Here is a 23,433-nt window from a genome sequence, read left to right on the forward strand (position 1 = left end):
TTGATGAGGATCCCCTGGAAGAGAACTAGGTTGGTAAAGGTTCACTTCTCTCTCTCTATCATGCAATTCGGCACAGCAACTTTGGGTGCTGCGCTACATTGCATGGAGTTGTGTAAATCTGAGTCATAATATGTAGCCGTGAGCATGATAACTCAGTGCAATCGGTTCTGGCAGGTTGAATTGTGCAATGCTACAAGACACAACCAGAATCGATTGAATGGAGCTATAATGCCCACGGCTTGGTATGTGGTGAAACTGTTTATCAGCACCTCGATCAATAACTGACTTCAGAACGCCATGGATGTTATTTGTAAGCCCAGAAGAAGCAATAAATTAATGTAATACGTGTCAATACATGTTTTGGCTTTTGTTTCCCTTTTGCTGGTATTGATTTATTCACAATCCAGAAGCAAATACACTCATATTCATGGAATTGCTCAAATATTCTTAGAGCTGCCCTCCTAAAGGCTTTTACTTTTACTAAAGTCTCTCCATCAGCTAGGCATCTTTCCCACTCAGGATTCAGAATCACATCTTCATCCGGCTCCTCTCCTCAGTAGCAAAAACCTAGAGAGCTAAGCATTATTAACAGTGGAACTGCATGTATTACAGCAGATATATAGTCTATAACAAAGTTATAAACATCTAACATTTGCCTGTTGTAGGAGTGGAACAATCTGACGCTTTATGGGCAAATGCATGGATAAGGAGTTTGTAATCAGAAGGGATGGCAAACTGCATACCCCCCCAAAAAAACTGGATTGTCTAATAGCCCAGGAATAGGCCTCTCATTCGAATAGGTGTTTTACGATCACTTGACTGCCATTGATGCAGAAGCACCTATACATTCTTTCCTGCCTAGATTCTGTGTTTGTATGGCACCTAGTCCTTTAGAATTAGCATCAGTTGTGAGCATTGTATTTCTATGAATATCAAGCATCCAAAAGTAGGGGCATCACTCTCAGCCGATGAATAGTATCAGGGATGTTTTTCATCAGAACTCAACATGGCCTAAAAATGTTGTAAGCTGATCTTTATCAGTGGAACAAGGAGCTGCTTTGACTGCCAAGATAAGGTCCTGTTTAGGTGTAATGCCTTCTTAGATAATCATATTTCCTAGGTAGTTAACTGATCTCACACCAATTTTCACAATGGAATGGTCTGAGCCTTCAAGTGAATTGGCACCTTTCTCTTTGTTAATGTGTTCAGCAATATCAAGTCTGTAGATCAGAATATCAAATATGTAAGAATATAATCCTGAAAGAATATAATATAGAGAAGATCTCCCAATAAGCACTGTGTGGTGTATTTTAGGGTGATGTCAACCACAGCCAACCCAAATGGTATTCAGTGAAATCTGTATGCCCCCAGAGGTGTAACAACTGAGGGGTAAGATGTCTGGGAACTGGGTGGAGATCAACATGCTGATATGTACAGACTGAACCATGAATTGATAAAAAAACAGCCAGCATCACCCCCCATCCTAAGAAGGTCATTATGTTTGGGTATAGGGTGACAATCCAGCATTTAGGTCATGTAAATCTACATAAATAAATGTTACCCTACATTCTAGTTTTTTAGCCACTACTACAGATGCAAGCCATCCGGAGACCAGAATGGGTTCTATAACCCCTTATCCTGCTATTCGTTCTAATACTCCTTCTGAATGTTTCCCCACGAGGCTAGGTGTGGGGCAAACTTTGTGCACAACAGGTTTTGTTTACATCCCAAATACCTTCTAAAGGGAATTTGCACAATTATCATTCTCTCCGATGGGATTGGGTCCCTGTTTTACCCTGCAGGGTCAATGAATCAATCAATCAATAAAACTTTGTTGGAGCTAGTTAGATGACATAGATCATAACAGTAAACAGGTTTCTAAAGAAGCAGTTTAAACATCATTTTATACAATCAATACAGGTAATAATAATAGGGAGCCTTTGTGACTCTACCAAAATAGACTTCAGGTAACTCTGGACACAATATTTAATCATACAGTAAATCTTACCCTGGCTTCTTCCATTTAATTAATAAAAACCTAAAACCCTGCAAGGTCAATCTCTAGTAATTCAGATTAGTGATTCTCCCTGTTGGGCAAAACACTCTTGCCAATAATTGTAAATGGGGAAGAAGCATATCTTCTAAATGCCCACTGTTAACACATCCAAAATATGTTAACTTGGCATTGTGACTGTCAGCTTTTGATTTGTTTCCTGACACATCTCAAGATGTTGGCAGCTTTGCCTGATCTTTTCTGCCACAAGCAGAATATTCAGTGGGAGGCTGCACCTCCATTACACCCGATGCAGTGTGTGTTATACCTTATAGTATGTCTGTGACATCCCTGAGGTTAGGGTTATCAACTCAAAGGTGCTCCTGTATTCTGGGTTTGTTTGTGCTTCATACTAATCATGCATTAGTGTGTCACATAAATTCACACACTCCCAAGTATTAGATACCTGTCTTAACTCTGCAACATATGGAGAAACCTTTTAATTTTTTCTTTCAAAGTTCAAAGAAAATAGGTCTCCCAGGATATACATCTCCAAAATGTTCCTCCAATTTCCTATATGTGAGTTGAAAACCATCTTTCTGGTTTCACCCCCCACAATTTTCAGTTGGTTTAGGCAGGCTTACATACACTTTATATCTTTCTATGTCTGTGAGGTCATGCATGGTGTTTCCTTAAGGAATTGCAATTAAATAAGATTGAAAATCTACTCCATTATTTCCCATGAAGAATTGATTCACCACTATCATTTAAGAAGTGGGCGCTGTGTCATGCGAGTCGCCGTCATGCACATAATACAATATTAACGTACTCGTGTCTATTCCCATTCCACCCAAGAAACGCATAGGTTGTTAATGAATATTTGCATAAATGTATTTACCTTCATTTTACTGTCATTTGATTTCTACTATTTTTATTCAACATTTCTTTCTCTTTTTTATTTATCAATAACATGTTCTGCTGATACTCAGGGTTGTCGATTAATTGCATTGTGATCATATTGAAGTGCTCACATTCCACTGGGCATAGGGAGCGACTATGTTATTGTAGGAGGAGACAGGTAGATCCGTATTCAGAAATGGTCACTTACCCGCCTGATATTAGTTCAACGCTGAGATCACCCAGGTTGATGCTGGGGGCAGCAACACACCGCTCTGCCCTTAGGGTAAATGTGTCTCCATCAGGGAATGTAGTTGAAATACCAATGTAGACCGGTGTGCCCACTGTCAGGGTGTCGTTTTCTAAGACTGGATCATTGAAGGAATTAGACTTGAAGGCGGCCATGGTGGCAGTAATTGACCCAGAGCCATCCTCCGATGGTCCAGTAACGTTGCTGCATATAAAAAAATACATTTTAGGGTACATAGAAGAGAGTGGGCTCAAATTCCATAAAGAAATGTATGATTTATCTAATTGAATTGTTGATTAATAAACCCAGAATGTTATTTTGGTTTAGTGTTCAGGAAAGAGGCTTGAGAACACCTTACGCGACTCCAGATGACGCGCCTGATGCAGAGGGTGATACAGACATTTCTAGAAAGGTTTTGGTGCTGATGTTAACAGAAGGGAATGTAAAGTTATACATCTGAGGAATTAAAGAACTGTATCATGCCCAATGGCATTTATGAAACATAGGGCTGGATCACAGGACAGTTTTGAATGGCGCTCTTATATGTCCTTGGTGGTAAGCGATTGCTTGGTACGAACAGCACTTATCACTATATTAAAAGAGTAGTTCTTCACCATGAGATGCCTTCTGATATTCATGAATGTCAGGATCTCTATGAGCATGTGCAAGATCCAGGAAAACACACCATTTAAAGATAATTTTTTATATTTCCTAGCCCAATACATAAAAAGAAACATTATCTAACTGCAAGATTTTCAGATTTTATTTTAAACAAATTATACAAAATAAAAAAATAGCAGTATATTTGGCTAAGAAGGTCAACTTCAAATAAAAAACATGAAGTGGTGTTGCAGTGCAAATAGTACAACAAGCATACAACACCTCCAAATCTTTAACCCCTTCGACGCTCATGATGGAGCGGTTCCGTCATGAGCGCCGGTTGGGCTGTGCTTAAGACGGAACAGTTCCGTCACAACCACGCCCGTTTTTGAGATCTTTCAGCACAGCGCGAAAATTCGTGCCGCGCTGAAGGTGTTAAGAACCCAAAAACCCTGCATTATCCTATCATTAAAATATATTTATTTGAATAAAACATAACCCTAAAAGAAACAAGATAAAAGAAAAGCATAGTACAGCAGCATATTTTTAAGACCCCAGTGAACAAATACATCATAAAAATAGATGTAAATGGTAAAAATATTCATCATGATGAGAAAATGCTAAATTACTAACATTACTCAACACAGTAATCGGTCTCATCATAAAAACATGTCAAAACAATACAAATATAAAATGCAGAAATAAGAGATTGTGCAATGCCAAACACTGTATAGCAGGACCAGACACATTCAATGTTCAGCATACCAATAATGTAATGTTGATGATAAAAGACCATACAAGAACTTGAAATCCACTCATTATAACAGCTATCCTCACAACTTTATCGATATTTGAATACATTTGGCTTAGCCAGGTGAGCGGATATAGAGGAAAGTGACTGTAAGAAAATCAACGCCGATCTGCTCTGTCTAAGGCCAGCATACTTCAGAGTAGGGGGCAGCAACAGCTTTCTTGATGCTGTATAAAATTAGCAAAATCACATAACATGAATTGTACACTTATTGTACACTTTGGTGGACAATCACCACACTGACATAGTGTAAGCTTATCAGAATATTGACCTGGGGTTGGGACGCAACCAGTTAATGTATAGGCTGAAGTTTAAAGTGTATTAGGAAATATCTGTGCTATAGGTTTGCAACACAAGTTATATATGGTGCTATTCCAGATGGAGGTTGAATTTGTAGATAATTCCTGACAGTCAAATTCTGGAATTGCGCGGCTGTCTCTCACATATTTAAATAAACCATAAAAGTGAGCCCTGACATGCGTGGCTTGCTAAACAGCTCAGCCATGTCAAAACTGTGGCATAGGTTCTATTTGTTAGACAATCAAGAACTATAAAGGGCTTTGTTGAATTTGAGGCAATGTAACAGGACCATCCTATTGAAACCAGCTTCATGCTTTGTCCGTATGGAAACCCAGAGAAGCAATGGTTGCAGGCAAATGCTATTGGTAATACAGCCTAGCCCCTATTCAGTGAGGGAAACATAGCTCGAGGTAATTCTAAGCACAGCAAGTATCCGCCTCAAAAATATGTTTTCCAATGCCTACAAGTCAGGGTATTCCTGCTCTCCCCAGAGTCTGGCACTGTAAGTTGCAATGGGGGAACTTTTAGCTGTGTGCACTGCCATCAACTCATTTAGCGGTTTGATCCCCAACTTGGAGGCAAAGCCAACAAGCATTGGCATAGCCAATAGGTCTCGCTTTTAGGACCTTATGAGTATTTAGTTATGCAGCACAATATGCTTAGTGCAACAACATCAACTGTTGCATGGCTAAACACTTATAAGGTCCCAAAGGCGAGACCTATTGTCTATGCCAATGCTTGTTTAAATAAGTTAGCCTGTCTACCTTTGGTCCATTATCAGCATGCCGTTATCTTTTGCAGAGCTTGTTAAAGTGTCATTTTTATCTAAATACTGATTAGTTATAACATCAGGTAACACAAGTCTTATGCAAGCCCCACAATATCTACATCAGAAGGTTTAACAGTAGATATGGAAAGTGAAAAAGAAGTCTGAGTTGATGTATTTTCATCCTACTTGTTCAGACCAGATGCATCTTGAATTTTGGAAAATCGCCCCTTGATCTTGCAAGGCTTGCTTTACATCCATAAACACAGAGCCATGGTACCCATTTTGTATTCCAAACCACCCATGAACCAGTTATTGCAATACATCCAGGAATGGTGCACTTTCCCACCTGGGGACAACAATTCTGTTCAAAGAAAGAGGAGAAAACAAAAGTAGCGCTTCACTGCTAAGTCTGTAAAGTGAGGCTGATGTGTTTAGATGTGAATAAAAACCAATCTGGCCACTTTGCAACCACCACTCTGGCTTGCTTTATTTAGTTATGTGTTTATTTTTCATATTTGAAACCTTTCATTTCTCTCCATCACTAAATGAAAGAAGGAAAGAGAGGTTGTGAACCATTTCTTCAAGTCACGGTTTTCAGTAAGTGAGGAGCAAGACAGAAAGAAAGGGAATAATAGGAAGCGGGGGGCAGCTGCCAGCACAGAAAAGTTCTCTGGGCAGCAAGGAAGAGTCCTTTTCCTTCACTGCTCGTCCCCGAGCATCCGCGAAAGCAAGCTGAGCATTATCTGAATGCCTTTGCTATTTCTGCCATCCTGGGACACAGTTTTGAAAAGAAAAAGTGGGGGAATGGAATCTTTTCAATAAAAGAAGTAGGGCCACTTTGACAACTGCTCAAAGTGCTAGCTAGAGGCTGACCCTGGATTACTCCTTCTAGGACAGGAGGTGGCTCATGCTTGAATTTCAAGGGCAGGTGTGAGCAGAGGCGATGAGCCAGTCTGACCATTCGTCTTGATCAGTCTTGAACAGTGGTCAAAGTGGGCGGGATCGGAAGGTCACGGCGTGCCCCTACTTCATTTATTAAAAATAAATAATATTCCATTCCCCTACTTCTTCTTTTCAAAACTTTGTCCCAAGACGGCTAACAAAGGCTTTCAGAAAAGGCTCTGCTTGCTTTTGTGGACGTTCAGGAAGGGCAGAGAAGGAAAATGATTAGAAGCACACACAGGGAACGCGCAATTTTATATTTCAAGGTATTCTTCCTCATAATTGTGTCTTGTTTTTATTTAGCAGATTTAGAATTTATTAAAGAACTTCTGAGTGCTGGGAAGTTGTTGCCAGCTGGTACTGAAGGGATTTTTACTATTGTTTGCCTTGCAATCCCAAGAAATGGCACTGAGAAACCCCCTTGTGAGTGTCCGAAAATGACGTATTTTTTAAAAGGAAGCTCCGTTAACGGAATTAACATTGGATACAAATGTTCTATAGGGACTTTTGAGAATAGTGAAAGGATGCAAGTCCGAAACCACGCCCCCATTACCATTGCGAAACCACGCCCTCTTCATAACCCTCATTTTTGGGAAAACCTACAGCAGCTGACACTAAATACACAAAGATGGATTGGTGAGAAATCTCGGTACGGAAACACCGACTTCTACTGTAACCCCCATTCCCTCCTCTAATACCCCTCCATTGCTCCCCAAACCATGTTTCTAGATCTCTCCTTTAGGAAACATTATGATTAGGGTAAGTGCTTCCAGAAGGCAAGGTAGGACGTCATAGACTGATCATTCTTTAAATTAACATTTTTTTGTGTAGGAATCGCTGAAGATGGCAACATGCTATTTTGCTTGAAGCACTGAATATTCTTCTGCAATTCCTGCTTGCACACAGCAGTCACCAAACCCACACACTTATTCTGTACCACCAGGTCAAGAAAACGAAAAATGCTGTCAATCAATCAATGGTTTCTAAAGCATGACTAATCACCCTTCCCCCCCAAGGCGCTGGGAGGGTGGCATAAGAGGGGCTGCTGGTCCGTCGAAGGCGCTGTGTTATGCAAAAGCAGAAGGTATAATAGAAGCAAGAGTTTGGACCTGATTGTAGGTTTCATAGGATTTATCTAAATTATCTATTCAGTACTGCACACAATCCAGTATGTGTGGCTGGAAGTAGATTATAATAACTGTGCAATAACGTTGTGAGATGCAGGTGGATCTAATGACGTCAGTCCATCACAGATTGTCATTGTGCATCTATTTGTGCCTCTTCAATATTTTTCTAGACCACATGCAATGTCCAAGCTACAGTTGGATGCTTCAGATGCTTGTCCTGTCCTGACCATGACGCCCAGGTTGTTACCACTGGCAGACCATATGGTTGAGGGCATGCCTTCTCTTCATCGTCATCTAAATGAAATTCATGCTTTCCTGGGCAATCTGTGTTTTTTAGAGGTTACTGACTTGAAGAAATGGTTCACAACCTCTTTCCTTCTTTCATTTAGTTGCTTCCCTGTGAAATGGATCCAAGAAAGACAAGGTGGGGCGCCTCAGGCTGGCAGCAGGGGGAGGGGAGAGAGGAGGGGGCCTGCGCCTGTTTCCCTTGCGGGAGAGAGCAGTAACCATATGGTTTCAAGGCTCACTCCCGCAAGGGAATCGCCAAACGTGCACGCGTTGCCATTGAAATCAATCCAACACGTGCACGTTTTTGGGGCCAAAACAGAATCGATCACTAAAGGTCTCCTATGCAGCACTTGCGCACTGCGTAGGCGAGACCTAAAAACGGTCTCAATACTCCTTGCAAACTCAGAGCTCCTAATGCGTCCCTGTGCTTTCGAATTATAAGCATCAAATAAAAAACCCAAATGGAGAAACCTACATACCAATTTCATCTTTGTACTATTCAAGAAAAAGGCCTAATCTCTCGATTTACTAGCTCTATAGGTCATAATGAGGGTCTTACTGTGGTTAATTGAAAGATCTAAATCTGACATAAATTTTGTAAAATGATCAAGCAATCTTTTTTTTTTTGTAAAAGGAATCAAGCAATCTTTGGGGGCCTACTGGAGTTCTGGTAATGAGCAATACAAGAACGTGTTTGTGAGGCGTGGCTAGAGGTTGGTAATAGGGGTGGGCAGTGGTCAATACTCTCACACTTGAAGCAGTTTAGAGAATCTATAGAAGCCACTAACCTGTGAGTAGATAGATTAGAATATAGAATACTCCAAGTGATTAGAAGAGATTGGAGACACAGATGGTAAGTTACCAGTAAGTAGAAAAACAGCAATGTCCTGAGCCAATACGGTATATCTATCAGTACCCAGGACTGAGCAGATTAGTTGAGAAGACCCCTGACTAGGGTAACTATATCAGGCAGAAGAAGAAATGAGCTGCAGGCCTATAACAGTAACCAAAGGTTCTGCCTCAAGCCTACTAGGACCTAGTAAAGCTGAAGATATTTTATTCACAATATGAGGTACCACACCAGAATTCTTAATGCTAATGATAGAGCACTTACAGCAATGGTATGGGTGCATTATACTCTTGGTTCAAACGCACTCACATATATTTTATCGTTTGCAGCGTTTTATTCTTATTAAGATGCATTTATTCACACTATTTAAGTATTGAAATGTTGTGTACACATTCAAGCAGGATTTTACATGTGTTAGAGACAATTATAATTTCTGTATACATAATGTGCAGGATGGCATTATATTCATATAATGTAACTGCGTGTCGTTTAAGTTGCCTGCATTGTAGGCCCAACTGCAGGTTGTTGTTAGTTTTGATTCTCCTTGGTTGCTCAAGAAATAAATAAATGAATCCTTTTTGTATGCGAAGACAGGTGCAGGAATTTGACCTCGTTATTCTTGGATTTAAGGAGATACCCGGAATGTCTTTGAAGAAAACAAGAAGATGAAAAGGGAGGATGCCTTTCGTGTCTGGCCGGGCTGGGAATCAAGGCCACTGCAGAAGGAGCTGAACAACAAGGCTCCTGTGAAAAAGTACTGAAATGTTGCAATTAAATAGACTAACGTGACGTATGATGGGCAGAATATTGTCTTTTTTTATGATGCGCAGAGACAGAGTAGGGGGACTTCTTTCATTTTTGGAAGAGAAGGAGCATCTTAGAGCGAGCTACATAGCCTTAAGTTATCAGACCCATTTGACGTGAGTACTTCTTAGGAAGTCAACACGTGCTGACACCTTTGGGGTATGATATAAGGGAAATAGGCAGGACCCTTAGCGAGAGCAGTGTAGGGAAAGCTAACTTTTGTTTTCCTTCCTCATAAAAAAGTACTTTGACTCAGCTTCAATTCTGTGTTGTATTTTAATTTTGAAGTTCATCACATTATGCCTTTTATGCAGAATGAATTATCTTCGTAGACTTGGCTCTGTATTGATTTTCATGTCTCTATATACTCTAATTTTAAGGTGCGTTTATATTCAATTATTTTTCGCCTTGTAATAAAATCCATTAACTGAAATTCGGAGTCTGTGGTCTTTTAAGCATGGCTACATTGTAAGTATTATTTGGATTGTTTACTACGCTCAACCACTTTCAGCAGGCAAATAAAAATTCATCTGTGCTGAATTTAGTAGGGAAGGCAAGACTAAATTTAACGTAATCACTAACTACAACACAAGCATTGCTATCAGACTTCCGACTGTTTACAATCCATGGTTCTCCCTGAACCATACTAATCTGGCTACCAAAACTGATATAACCCTTCAGACAATGATCTACTTTTTTGGCTAATTGCTCTTGAATCCCTGATTTGTGGGGTCTAAGCAATAGGGCACCTTTAAGAACTACAACATATGGTGTATATTCTGGTGGTAGATGGAGTGTTAAAGGCTATCCAATGGTTGGTGAGGAATGTTTATTACACAATGAGATACCCAGGGGGCTCGCAGGAATAGCAGTTGGAACAAAACCTGGGTTTGCAGGAGAAAGGTTACTAAGTGTGATTACAGGTCTAATGGACAGAACAGAAGTTAACTGGTCCCTTTTAGAGGCAAGGTGGAGCCCCCTTGTGAGAATGTACACACGCATTAAAGCCTGAAATACTATCTTCAAAAGCGCCCAGGCGATCAGGTCCATAAATTTAAATAATAATCCATCCAAACTATGCAATTTCTCATGAATTAGTGTCTAACCCGTATTCTTCACCATTCCCCCACCAAATCGATTTGGCAGGTAATACAGTTGTATTTGTAGTTACTTTCCCCACCACCTTCAGAATGCACACAGAGTCCTTTTTGTTTTTGGTCGGTGAGGGAGGGGGTAAAAAGGGTGAATCTAAACTCAGGTTTGTACCCTCTGCTCTTTCCATGGAAAGTGGTGCCTTTGGAAAAGATGCAATGGCCCTCCTCCCTCCAATTGAAAGTCAGCTGTGGGAAGCAAGGTGGGACAGCAGGATCAAGATTGGAATTATTGCTAGAGGCTTCAGGTGCTGCTCTTTTGCTAATGTACAGTTTTTTTCTTCAAAATCTCTAAGTTAATAACCCCATAGCAGTAGTTAGGAAGTTAGTAATTGGGCTGTTTAGAGGTTGCTCCTTACTAGGGATGGCTATGGATTTCCCCTTCACCATGGTGCAGGATATTGGCACAGATTTGTGACACAAGTACAAGTGCAAAACCAAGAGGGGCGCCCAGACATCCTTTGGGATCTGTCAGGCACTGGCAAGACAGCTTGTGGCCAGGGCAGCACACAAACACCTCTCATGTTAAGAGAGAGAGTAGGTGTTTTTAAGTGCTTCAGCTGCATGGGGGACCTAAGGTCCCAATGTGAATTTACTGGCAGCCACATACTGAAGTGTCCCCTATCATGACCAACCAGTGATAGTTGGGCAGTTCATTTTTTCTGCTCTGTGAGAAAAATCCTGAACAAAATCCTGCTTCACATTGGGTATTTTTAGCTACTAACACCAAATGTCTAGATTTATTTTCATTCAATGTATTAGGACGGCCTAATGTTTTTCCCCTGAATTGTCTTTTGGTATTTTCACCTCCCTGTTTTATACCACTACCCAGGAGATAAATACCCAGCCTGTGGGGGCAGATGTTGAAGAATGACGATCACGATTAATGTGTGGTGTGTTTATTTTTTACTCCTAACTTTCACTCCAACATGGATTGTGGAATTTGAAAAAATATGTCCTATGGGAGGCTGAGAGACTGGGAAGGGTTTTGACTCATGGTTAAAAAACGGAAATTGATCTTAGAATGCAAGCTCTTTTGTCTACCTCTCCTTTAGGGGAAGAGACCACTGTTCAACCCGCTCTTCTCCTCAGGAGGCCACTTTTGAAGCAGGGCACATGGGAGTCAAAGTTCCCCTAAGCGAGAAGTAGAGTACAGAGTGGGAGGCTGGAGTCGTTCTCAAATTATAGTGTCTGAGGAAAGTGTGTCCTTGTCTTGGTGCCCTCACACACGCTGAAGGGTGTCATGTTTCATCACTGGGCAATGCTCCTCGTCGAGCCGGTGCTGCAATGCCCTCTGGGTCCCCTGAAGGGACATTTTATCATAAGGGTGTATGAGGGTCCGAGTGGCAGTGATGTCCTTGTGTGAAGTTAGAAGATGGCTCGAGGGGTGGCTAGTAAATTTAATAAGAAATAGCTCCTCTGTCATCAGTAAAAAACAACTGAGGTTGTGCTGCTTGAGGGTGGCAATGGCCCTTGGTAGCTAGTCAAGTGTCATACCTATAATGGGCATGTTGAAGGTCAACATGTTTCAGGCAGTGAGTGGTCTCAGGAGGAGATCCCTTGCCATTCTCCAGGACCAATGTAAAAGTGCAGCGAGTGCTAGTGTAGTATAGTGGCCTCTCAGTTAGATGAGGTGCCATTAGTTAAAGAAGAAGAATGTGGAACGACAAAAGAGACAAAACAAAGAGATAAATATAATAGCATATACAACCATTGGAGCAGGGTTTAGTTAGAAATAGGAGGTCCCCCATTGTTCGACCTTGTGCTAGTGGTATTAACCAACTTCTGTGATTGTCCAGCATGTTATTCAGGTGTTGAGCAATCAATATATAGTGTAATGGTGACGCTCAGGTGGACAAACAAACATATATACATGGAATATTCTCACTTAAAACCATGACATGATGTCTATATACTGACATAAACAGACATACACAATGCCTAACGTTTAGCCAAAGATCAGGGTCAAGGACCAGATGTACTAGTAAATCGGTTGGTATTTTGTAGAGTAACGCTGTGTTGTAAGAGTAAAACAATTCATGGTAAACCATTGATGGCAAGACCTCAGGTCACCGTGCTCAAATGTGGTTGTTGGTGTATGTATACCATATCAAAGGGAGAATAGTGTCCCATGAGCGGAGGAAATCCTCGACATCTATGCAAGAAATCATAGTGTTAGGTGCTGCAATGCGTACAGAGTAGGGTGTGACTGTCCGCGAGGGCCATGGAGTGGGGAAAGGTCTATATCTACAGTGATCATAGGATCTGCAGGTCTGTCAACGTATCGGACCTCTCGCTGCCTCGGTAAGATGTGCATTGCAGCTCCCACTGTATTTGTGCTATGTCAAGCAAGCGTGGGTGTGTCTGTGTGCGCCCTGGACATGATGCTGGTGTCACATGTGCGCGTCAAAGGGGTAAAGGGGAAGCACCATCTTAGACTGGGTTTCACTATGTAAGTCATGTGTGCAATTCAGAAGATTAAGAAATCAGTGCCATTTTTGAGTAGGTTTTAACTAAGTATATGAGAGGGAAGGTGGTGTAAGTAAAGTAGACCTCAGTGGTAGCATCTACAGGGGGCCACATGTGTAAACAGGAAAGTACGGAGGTCATGTGATCTGCAGCCATATAACTGTCCTCTTATTAGCTATAGGACCAGACAAAAAGGTAGTGCCATGCTCCGTAGGAGTGGCGCAGGTGATGATATGTAAACTAACTGGACTGGTGTGAAGAGGGTGCTTTGTTAAACAACAACATAAGAGTGACTCAAAGGTGCTATAATGAAAATTCACCAAAGCAACCAAGACGCTCAACCAAAACAGGAAAACAAAGGAGAAGAAAACGTTAACCAATGATGTGCTGAACAAGAAGAAAACCTTATTATTTCTTAAAAGAACCCTCACTCACCAGCCTAGTGGTGACATGCTTCATCATAGGGTTCCCACTGGGGGAACCAAATGCCCCCCCCCCCCCAGTGTGCTAAAACGCTTTTTGTAATGAGATAGTGTATTGTGCTCAAGTAAAGTGAATGGGAACATTTTAAAAGATAACAGCTGTACCCTAAATAATTTTATTAGATGGTCAGCTGGTATCATTAAAAACCTGTGAACAGGACACTCAGAGGTCTAGTTATTTGAACCACTGTATCCTTAAGAAGTGTAGGCAGAAGAAGACTTTTAATCATACATCCAATTTAAAAACTGTATGGAAAATCAAGGCTCACTCACAGCATGAGTTCATCGTGCATGCACCATGGGCTTGGGAAGGGGGTTATTCTTCACTTTACTCCCAATCTAAGAGGCAACAGAATTGTCACAATGAGAGCACTGCCAAATAGCTGGAATAACCATTAGTGAAGTGCCAGACCTCCCGCCATCAAAGCGTCCCACTTACTTGGTTTGTAACGGCTCCCCGCCTGCAACCTATTCATTGCGCATCCGCAGCCCAAAATTCCCTATTGATAAGGGACATTGTGCGAATGGCCATGATATTGCATTTTAGGTGGCAGTATAAATGACCACAGTGATGCGAACAAGGTGCTGTAAAGTAGATACCTTTCTCATCTTTTGGTGAAAATGAGTAAAAAGAAGAAATCTGAATTTTGGTCATTGTTCTGCCTAATGATAACACCGTGAGTCTTTTTCTTTTCACATAAATATCCTTACGGATAGGACACGCCTTTGCGCGCGTGGACCACCAAGGATAAACATTTTTGGTCCTGAAGAAAGCTGAGCTAAACAGAGCAATTAACAGCTGAAACATGTCGACCTACACTTCTTAAGAATACAGTGGTTCAAATACCTAGACCTCTGAGTGTCCTGTTCACAGGTTTTTAATGATACCAGCTGACCATCTAATAAATTATTTAGGGTACAGCTGTTATCTTTAAAAATTATCACATTCACCTCACTTGAGCACAATACACTATCTCATTACAAAAACCAGCTCCGCTGTAAATCAGGCGTTGTAGCACACGGGGGGGCATTTAGTTCCCCCAGTGGGAACCCTATGATGAAGCATGTCACCACTAGGCTGGTGAGTGAGGGTTCGTCTAAGAAATAAGGTTTTCTTCTTGTTCAGCTCATCATTGGTTCACTTTTTCTTCTCCTTTGTTTCCTATTTTGGTTGAGCGTCTTGGTTGCTTTGGTGAATTTTTATTATAGCACCTTTGAGTCACTAATATGTTGTTGTTTAATAATTGATAGGGGTAAATGAGTGACCTGAAAACCCTTACTCTCCTGCTGTTTAAAAAGAAGAGGGTGCTTTGCGTCACAAAATAGGTCCCGGTCTGTGAAGGTGTTAGGAGTTAGGAAGGCATAGCTTCATATGGCGAGTATTTTCCATATTAAAGGACATTGAGTAGCCATTCCATTTTCCATTTACAAACTTTATTTTGATCATTATGGACCATAAAAGCAAAGGGTAAACTACATACATCACAGGGCAGTAAAAGCATCAATGAACATTTCCAAATATAGCCAAGTACAAATGAGTTAATCAAATTTCATGGCAGTTGAAAAAAAGATATTAAAATTTAAGAAGGGTAAAAACAGTGATTTCATAAGTTAACAATGTCAAAAAAGTAGGAGATAAAATGGGGACATTTATTAAGTGCGGGGGGAGTTTAAAAATGTGTGGCGCCTGTGCCACATGGAGTTGAGAAAGCGGGACACAGTAAAAACAATCGAAGGATGAGTGTCAGTTCTCAAAACTCTAAAGGCCTCCAGGCACTGCATGTACCCCAAGTTCCTACATAATGGTAGGAGCCAATACCTCATAGGTGCACCAAAGCCTGGACAAAAGAAGAAAACATGAATGGCTGACTCTTTTTACAATAAGGACATCCAATAGGAGAAGCTTTTAACCATCTGCTTGGAAATGCCTGGACGTGCAGGCAGCCCACTGAATATAAAGTTTCCTAGCCATGAAAGGGTGAACAACATCAAGGAAGGCCTCAAATAAATACTGATCTTTAAAATTGAGGAAATCAGAGGTTAGATGGCCTAATTGTGTACTCCCGTGGGTTTCGGCAAATCTGGGCAGTCTATAATCTGTGACTAGTTCAAACAGCGATAATGTCAGGGACACTACCTCAGGATGGGTCCATAGGTTTGGCCGACCTAGTCTAAAGCACAGTTCTTTTATGTGTACAAACCAGGATAGTTTTCCTCCCCATTGGGAGCCCCAAAATCACTTTGAGTTCAGACTGGTAGGTTGCTAGTTCGGGGGTCACTCATAGTCTACACCAAAAAGTCAGGGGGCGCAGTCCAATCTCCTCCTCTATGGGTCTGATCCCAAGGTCCATACGTAAGTGGATGAGAGGGGTGCTTAGCGGTAGACCCAAGAGCTGCCTCATAACTTGTTCTCTGATTTAACCAGTCCACCTGCTGGAAGATGACCCCAGAGTTCAGCCCCATACATTGTAGCGCTCCTGATTTGAACTTTGTAAATCTCAGTCAGCAGACCTGGTTGTCTAGATGATGAGTTCCAGAATAGTTTTACTATTCCCCCGGCCATCTGTGCTAGCCTTAAACCTGCCTTTTCTTGCTGCGGCCCCATCCAAAAGTTTCCGTCAGCTTGATACCCAGGTAGTCAAAGACAGCTACTCTCTCTAGCTGGATACCATCTAGGGAAGGGTGAGGTAACGGGTTTTTAGGGACCCGTTGGTGCCAGGGGATAACACCCAAAGACCTCTGAGTTCTCCCTTGTTCCGGACCACAGAAACACGGAGTCTTCTAGTCACAGTCAGAGATCAAGTTTTATTGGCAGCTACCAAGTAACATGTGTCCTAGAAGCACGACAAACGCGGATCGTGTGTTCTCAGGAGACTGTTCGTTTTTACAGAACCAGCCGTCTCCTTATATACAAAAATAATAGCTGCAAGCAAGAATTCCTGAGTTTATGATATGGCTATACACATATTTCTACAATAATACAAAGAGCGAAGTCATGTAAGCAAGCCCACATTTTAGATGTCCAGTTCGTGATAGATTACCCGGTTAGGCCCGGAACTCCCATCAGATATCGATGAAACACCAATAAAGAAAGGCACCTCCTAGTCATAAAACTGGCCATAAAACAGGGAACGTGGACAGGTGCATGTTTGTAGAAAGCCTGGTCTGTATGTAGTGAATAGGTTGTGGAATGTTATGCATTGATGTTATCGTTTTGGGCCACTGGGCGAGGAGCTGCCCAAACAGGTTTGGCTAAAGGCAATGGAGTCAGTTGGGACAGGTCAGGGGGAAGTCAGGGAAGGTGGACGTGTCCTTTTAGATCAAGCTCGACCTTGAATTGACTTATCATGAGGGCAAGACGTAAGATGGATGTCGTTTACAAAATGGAGTCTAAAGGGTCGGGACGGAAACTACGATTTAGGGGTGTTAGCAATCTTCAATTATGATGCAAATGCATAGGAATGATGTCCTAAGCATTATCGGTTCGTCGACACCAAATTCGCCATGGTACGTTGATATTTTGTGACACGGGTATTGGACCTCGATATCGGGAAAACAACAGGGTCCAGATTTTCAGAACCACAGACCCTCCTTTTGCCCTTATCTAAGGCAATAACTCATGTTAATCTGAGTCTAAATCTGTATGAAGGAATTCGTGGAGATGATGCTGTAGCATCATTCTGTTGCTCAGTCCGTCCTTTAATACAGGCTTCCGTACACATGAAGTAGCACAGAGGCCACAGAGTGCAGGAGCGCACTGTACACACAGGCAGAACATAAACAGAAGCGCTAAGATCATCCCAATGAAGATCAGTGTTTTCCATCCCCAGGCAGTGATCAGGCCCCAGAACCACCCTAGCAAGGACCAATCTCCTTTTTCCACGTGAAGGGAACCAGATATTTCGTGTAGTTTAGAGATGGCCTGGTACACTGTCGGTGCGTTATCAGGGATGAAAATGCAACAACTGGATTGGATCACTCTACACACACCACCACGATCGGCGAGTATGATATCTAGGGCAACTCGGTTCTGAAGGGTCATAAGTCGATCCGACTGAAGCTCGGTTGTCAAATTGCCAAGGGCTCCGGCCGTTTCAATCACGGCGGATTCAACTATCCTTGCTAATTGGCGAATATTCCTGCTGTTCACCATAGGCCCCCAAAATGGCAGAAAACCCTTTGCAAAGTCAGCGAATTCCTGACTTGCGGTGTCGTCTTTACTCACGATACCCCTAGCTGTCCTTGTCCGATGGTAATCTGCTCTGGCCGTGTAGGTGGGAGGCAGCAGAAATGAGATAAAACATGTACCTGAGAAGTCAGGGGGCAACCATGTGTAGGCTTGGTCGTGGCAGACGAAATACGTGCCTTTGGCTGCTAGGAGTATAGGGGAGGTTCGGGAAGCGAACACATATGTTTCCGTGCATATGCTCTTGCCTAATTGTGCTTTGGGATCCCTACCGATACCTTGTAAACATAAGTGACCCCGGTGGGGTACTATCCAAACTGAGCGGGATTTCTTCGCTGTCTGGCTCTTACTCAGGTAAACCCCATATTTAGTTACGTTCCAATGGGCGTACGGAGTGAGTTCATCTTTGGGAATCGTTAGATAGGTGTCGATATCCCTACTCATATTTCTCATCCCTGCTATTAGTGCCTTGTTACTGGAATCGCTCTCAGTGGAACGGGTCGGGTATGGTTCTAAGGCGAATAAGAACGTGGTCTGGAAAGCCCACAGAGAACCATGATAACTGAATGGCAGGACGAAGTATGGGATACCCTTATCAGTCGAGTGTGGCATGAGTCCGCATATCCAACAGTTTGATGTGTTCATTATGGATTGGTGTTGGTGTAGGAGTTGAATGAATGAGTTGTTTACGAATTCGAGTCTTCTGGCAGACTCGTGTTCAGGTAGAGGGTGAAAGGAGTGCGGGGAGAGAGTGGGAGGAGGCGTTGGTCGAGTGTCATTCGAGAACAAGGAAACTTGAAATACGAATAGAGCATAACCAGTCAAGAACATCACTATGCTACACAGCAATAAAACACATATTATTAAAAATCTTCTCCTGGACAGTATTGTACACAATTGTTTTTCAAAGTTCGTAAGTTTGGCAGGTCTCTCTACCCTTGGAAACTCCATCCTCTACTTGCTGCCCGCGGTGGTAGGTTGATTCTGCCAGGGAGTGCGCTCCGTTCAGTCCAGGGTAACTCCCTCGGACCAACCAGAACCGTTGACCTAAAACTTCCCCAGTTGCACTCCCCAGACTTCAACCGCGACCCTAGCAGCGGAACCGGATGGCGGTTCGAAAATCAAAAATGAGCAAGTTTCCTGAGAGTGAGAGAGCTGAAAAATCAAAAATAGTTCTTAGGGGAAAAGTAATCACATTAGTTTGCTTTTTTTTTTTATTAGTCTCTTGGGCTAGATCTTAGATTGTACCGTCGTTTCCCAGGTACGGTGTGGTCTTCAAACAATGTCTCAGGTTCGGTAGTGTCCAACTGCATAGACGGTGGCACAAGTCCTTGCAAAATATGATCACTCTCCTTTTCGGAACCAGTCTCTTTCAAACGTGCATCGCTGAAAGGGATGAAGCGAGGTACGGATTCTGTCTCTGAGTCGGCAAGTCCTTCATTGACCCACCGGTTGTATGGAAGGGGCAGAGGGACCCGTTTACAATGGGTCCCATGTACCCAGTTCTTTTTGCCTTCCACCCGAACGGCTGATCTCGTGGAAAGAAGTACCAGGTGCGGTCCGGTCCACCTCGGTTGTTCGTTGTTGGTGCGCTGGAAGTTTCGCACCAAAACCCACGTGCCGGGTACAATGGTGCAACCTGGATCGTCAGAGGCTGGCGGAGAGGAACTGTGAACCTGTTGGTGTAAAACACGCAATTTAGTTGTCAATTCGCACAAGTAGTCAAGCAGTACGGGGTGTTCTATTTCACTGAGTTTCTTTGGTCTTGGCACGCCCCAGACGTTGGCTGGGCGGCCAAACACTATCTCTTGGGGGCTAAGTCCTAATCTGGAATGGACAGTCATTCTGGTCGACAGGAGTGCTAGAGGCAGGGCGTCAGGCCATTTAAGACCTGTACTGGCTTGGATCTTGGCTAATTTCAGCTTTAATGTGCCATTGTAGCACTCTACTAATCCAGCTGATTGGGGGTGATTTGCAGCGTGGAACTTCTGGTATATGCCTAGACACTCACACACTCTCTTCATCACGCGTCCTACAAATTCACTTCCATTATCACTCCAGACAATTCTAGGCATACCAAACCTCGGGAAGAACTCTTTGACAAGGGCTTTGGCAGTTGACAAGGCGGTATTGTCCTTAAGGAGGTACGCTTCCACCCACCTTGAAAAGGCGCAAACAACAACGAGCACATATTTCAGATTGTTGCACCTCTCCATGTGGATGAAATCGAGCTGCAAAACCTCGAACGGATACGTTGGAGGCGCAAAATGACCAGCTGGAGTTGGGGTTCCCCTACCGGGATTGTACTTTAAACATACCATACAGTTTCTGACCACATTCTCTGCATATTTTGGGATATTACTATTCTGCCATACTGGGGCCAATAGTTTACATATTCCTCTCGAACTGATGTGTGCAATTCCATGAGCCATTGTTACTACTGCAAGTACATATGCGTTAGGTAATAGCCATCGCTGGTGTTCCGACAATTCGACCCAACAACCATTCGTATCTAATCTACCTGTACTTTCTCTCCATTCATTCACCTCTTTCTCAGTCGCCTCGGCTTGTATAGATTTCACGCTTTCAATGGTGTCCTCACACATTCCCACATCAGTAATCCATCTAGCGGGACCTACAACATACATCCGACTCATCGTGTTCCTTGCAGTCTCTTTCGCGACCTCGTCTGCAAATGCATTCCCGCAGCCAACATCATCCTGAATCTTTTTGTGTGCACTGCATTTCATGATGGCAACTTGTAGTGGCAAGGTCAGTGACTCAAGGAGTTTATTAACTAGCTGACCATGTTGTATCTTTGCACCATGTGACGTAAGGAACCCACGTTCACGCCACAATCTCCCAAAACTGTGAGCCACACCAAAGGCGTATTGGCTGTCAGTGTACACATTCACTCGCTTTCCTTTCGCCAACACACATGCTCTTGTAAGCGCAATCAGCTCTGCAGCTTGTGCAGAATTGTGGGAAATGCGCGCGGTCTCTATAATGGTGTGTAATGTCGTTACGGCATATGCTGTAGTCGTATCACCATTCGGCAATTTGAAACATGAACCATCAACCCATAAAGTATCATTGCATTCGGGAAGGGGAGTGTCCTGTAAGTCTACTCTCCCTTTTGTCTCTTCTTCTGTCCTAAAGCAGCAGTCATGTTTATCAATCTCGTCTGTTTCTGTCGGGATGGGTAGTAGCGTAGCGGGGTTGAGTGTATCACACCTCTTTATGTGGATGTGACTTGCTAACAGTGTAAGTTCGTAACTGGATAGTCGAGCGCTAGTAAGATGTTGTGTCTTTGTCCTGTTTAGCAAAATGTCTACTGCATGCGGAACCATAACGATCAGAGTATTATTCATGACTAATCCAGCAGACTGTCGAATGCAGACAGCTGCTGCGGCGGTAGCCCTCAGACAACTTGGTAGGGCTTTAGCCACAGGGTCTAGAGTCGCCTAAAAAAACGCGCATGGGCGCTGTTTGTCCCCAAAGTGTTGTGTTAGGACTGATAATGCACAACCTTCCTTCTCATGTAAATGTAAATGTAAATGTACAGGAATTTATATAGCGCAAATCACCGAGCGGTTTCTAAGCGCTTGCTTAGGGAACCCGTCCTGGTATTCCCCTGTGAGATAACCCCGGCAGGGTATCCGCAAGGTGAAAGCCAGGCATCCCGCCGCGAGGGGCCGTTGTGGAGATTAAGCAAGCTATTGCCCAGAGTCGCAGAGTGTGAACCCGTGAATCGAGTAGGCACCGGAGCGAGAATTGTCGAGTCCATGGACATTTTAGGACTCAAGACCCCGCCAAGCCGGGAATTGAACCCTGGTCCCGGGCTGACCTCTGCTTCCAGGTCTGCCTCCTCTAACCAGTGAGCCACACTTCTCCTCATGGACGTATAATGTGAAAGGCTTACTGTAGTTGGGGTTTCCTAACACAGGAGCCGAACACAATGCATCACGCAACTCGTGGAAACTCGTCTGACAATCTTCAGACCAGGGCATAGGATTGGGTGTGTCTTTGCAGAGTAGTGCCAGCAAGGGTTTAGCTAGTAGTGAGAAATTCGGTATCCATTGTCTACAGTACGATGTAATGCCCAAGAAGGCTCGAACCTCTCTCTGTGTCCTTGGGGCACTCAGATCTGCAATTGCCTGTATTCTTTCTGGTGTCAGTCTCCTTCCCTCCTTCGACAAGATGTGACCTAAGTAGGTTACTTCTTGTCGGCAAAATTGTAGCTTGGAAAGAGAGACTTTGTGCTTCATGTCACATAAGTGACGCAATAATGACAATGTGGCATGTTTGCAAATTTCTTCAGTGTCTCCAGCGATCAGCAGATCGTCTACATACTGAATCAGAGTTGACCCATCTGGCAGAACAATAGTGTCCAGTTGTGTTTTCAGGGCCTGGCTGAATATTGATGGGCTTTCGCAGTAGCCTTGAGGAGCGCACTTGAAGCGGAAGCTTCGTCCTCCTAAATTGAATCCAAAAATATCCCTACTCTCCTCAGCAATCGGGATGCTGAAGAAAGCGTTCTTCAGGTCAATCACCGAGAACCAAGCTGCTGAAGCTGGAACCATCGTCAATAATGCAGTAATGTCGGGGACAACTGGAAACTGTGGGATAACTACCTTATTCACTTCTCTGAGGTCAATCACGAACCTGTATACAGGCGGTTGTGAAGGATCAGTGCGTTTTAAGACGGGCAAAACTGGACTGTTACAAACATTTCCTGTTGTTTCCTCGATAACATCTTTATCGATCAGATCATAAATGATCGTCAACAACGCCTTTTCGCATTCGCTAGATATTTTGTATTGGGGAATACGTGGCAACCTAACGTTGGCTTTCAAAGTTATGACATACGGTGCTATCTCCAAACGACCGACATCATTAGAACCATTAGCCCAAAGTATATCAGAGAGTGATGACAATTCAGTTGGAATATTTTCCTTTGACAAATACATTGGAGAAATGACTTTCTTACCTAAAGTAAGTTGTACTCCCAAGGGGGAACAGTATAAAGTCGCATACAACCTCTTTAGTAAATCCAAACCTAACAAATTTTCACCGCAACCTGTTGTCAAAATGAGGGGTGCTTCTAATTCGCATGGGCCAACAGAAAGTGATATAGGACTAGAGATCGGGTTTCTAACAGGGGCGCCAGAGAAACCTACTGAGACATTCATTTCGCCAGACAAAGGTGCGCCAGGAAGTTTCGAGTGCATAATAGAACTTTTTGTAGCACCAGTATCCAGCAGAAATGGCTCTGACACTCCTGAGGCAATTACCTCGACATAAGGTCCATTCTGATCTACTGGAACTGAAACGACTCCCTCTCTTTGTCCATGGCTGTCCTAGCAATCGTTACCCTCAGTATCGTGTTCGGTGTAATAGTCGTCAGCATAGTACTGAGCTGACCTAGACAATGCATTATTCTGTTGGTCAAAGCTGTTCATGGAATTCTGAGGCGGAAAAGAAACTGTGTTCTGGGAGAAATTTCCACGACCC

General features: G+C 43.0%; 1 protein-coding gene across 2 annotated transcripts in view; it reads right to left on the bottom strand.

Moving 5' to 3' along the window:
- Positions 1-23,433, bottom strand: part of LOC144828316 (uromodulin-like) — a 597,246-nt gene that overhangs the window by 69,219 nt on the left and 504,594 nt on the right. For both annotated transcript variants that reach the window (XM_078686406.1, XM_078686405.1), the window contains exon 8: positions 3,102-3,344. In XM_078686406.1, the coding sequence (XP_078542532.1) occupies positions 3,102-3,344 (243 nt within the window). The remainder of the gene's footprint in view (positions 1-3,101; positions 3,345-23,433) is intronic.

This window comes from Lissotriton helveticus, chromosome 4_1, assembly GCF_964261635.1.
Source record: "Lissotriton helveticus chromosome 4_1, aLisHel1.1, whole genome shotgun sequence".
Taxonomy (NCBI): Eukaryota; Metazoa; Chordata; class Amphibia; order Caudata; family Salamandridae; genus Lissotriton; species Lissotriton helveticus.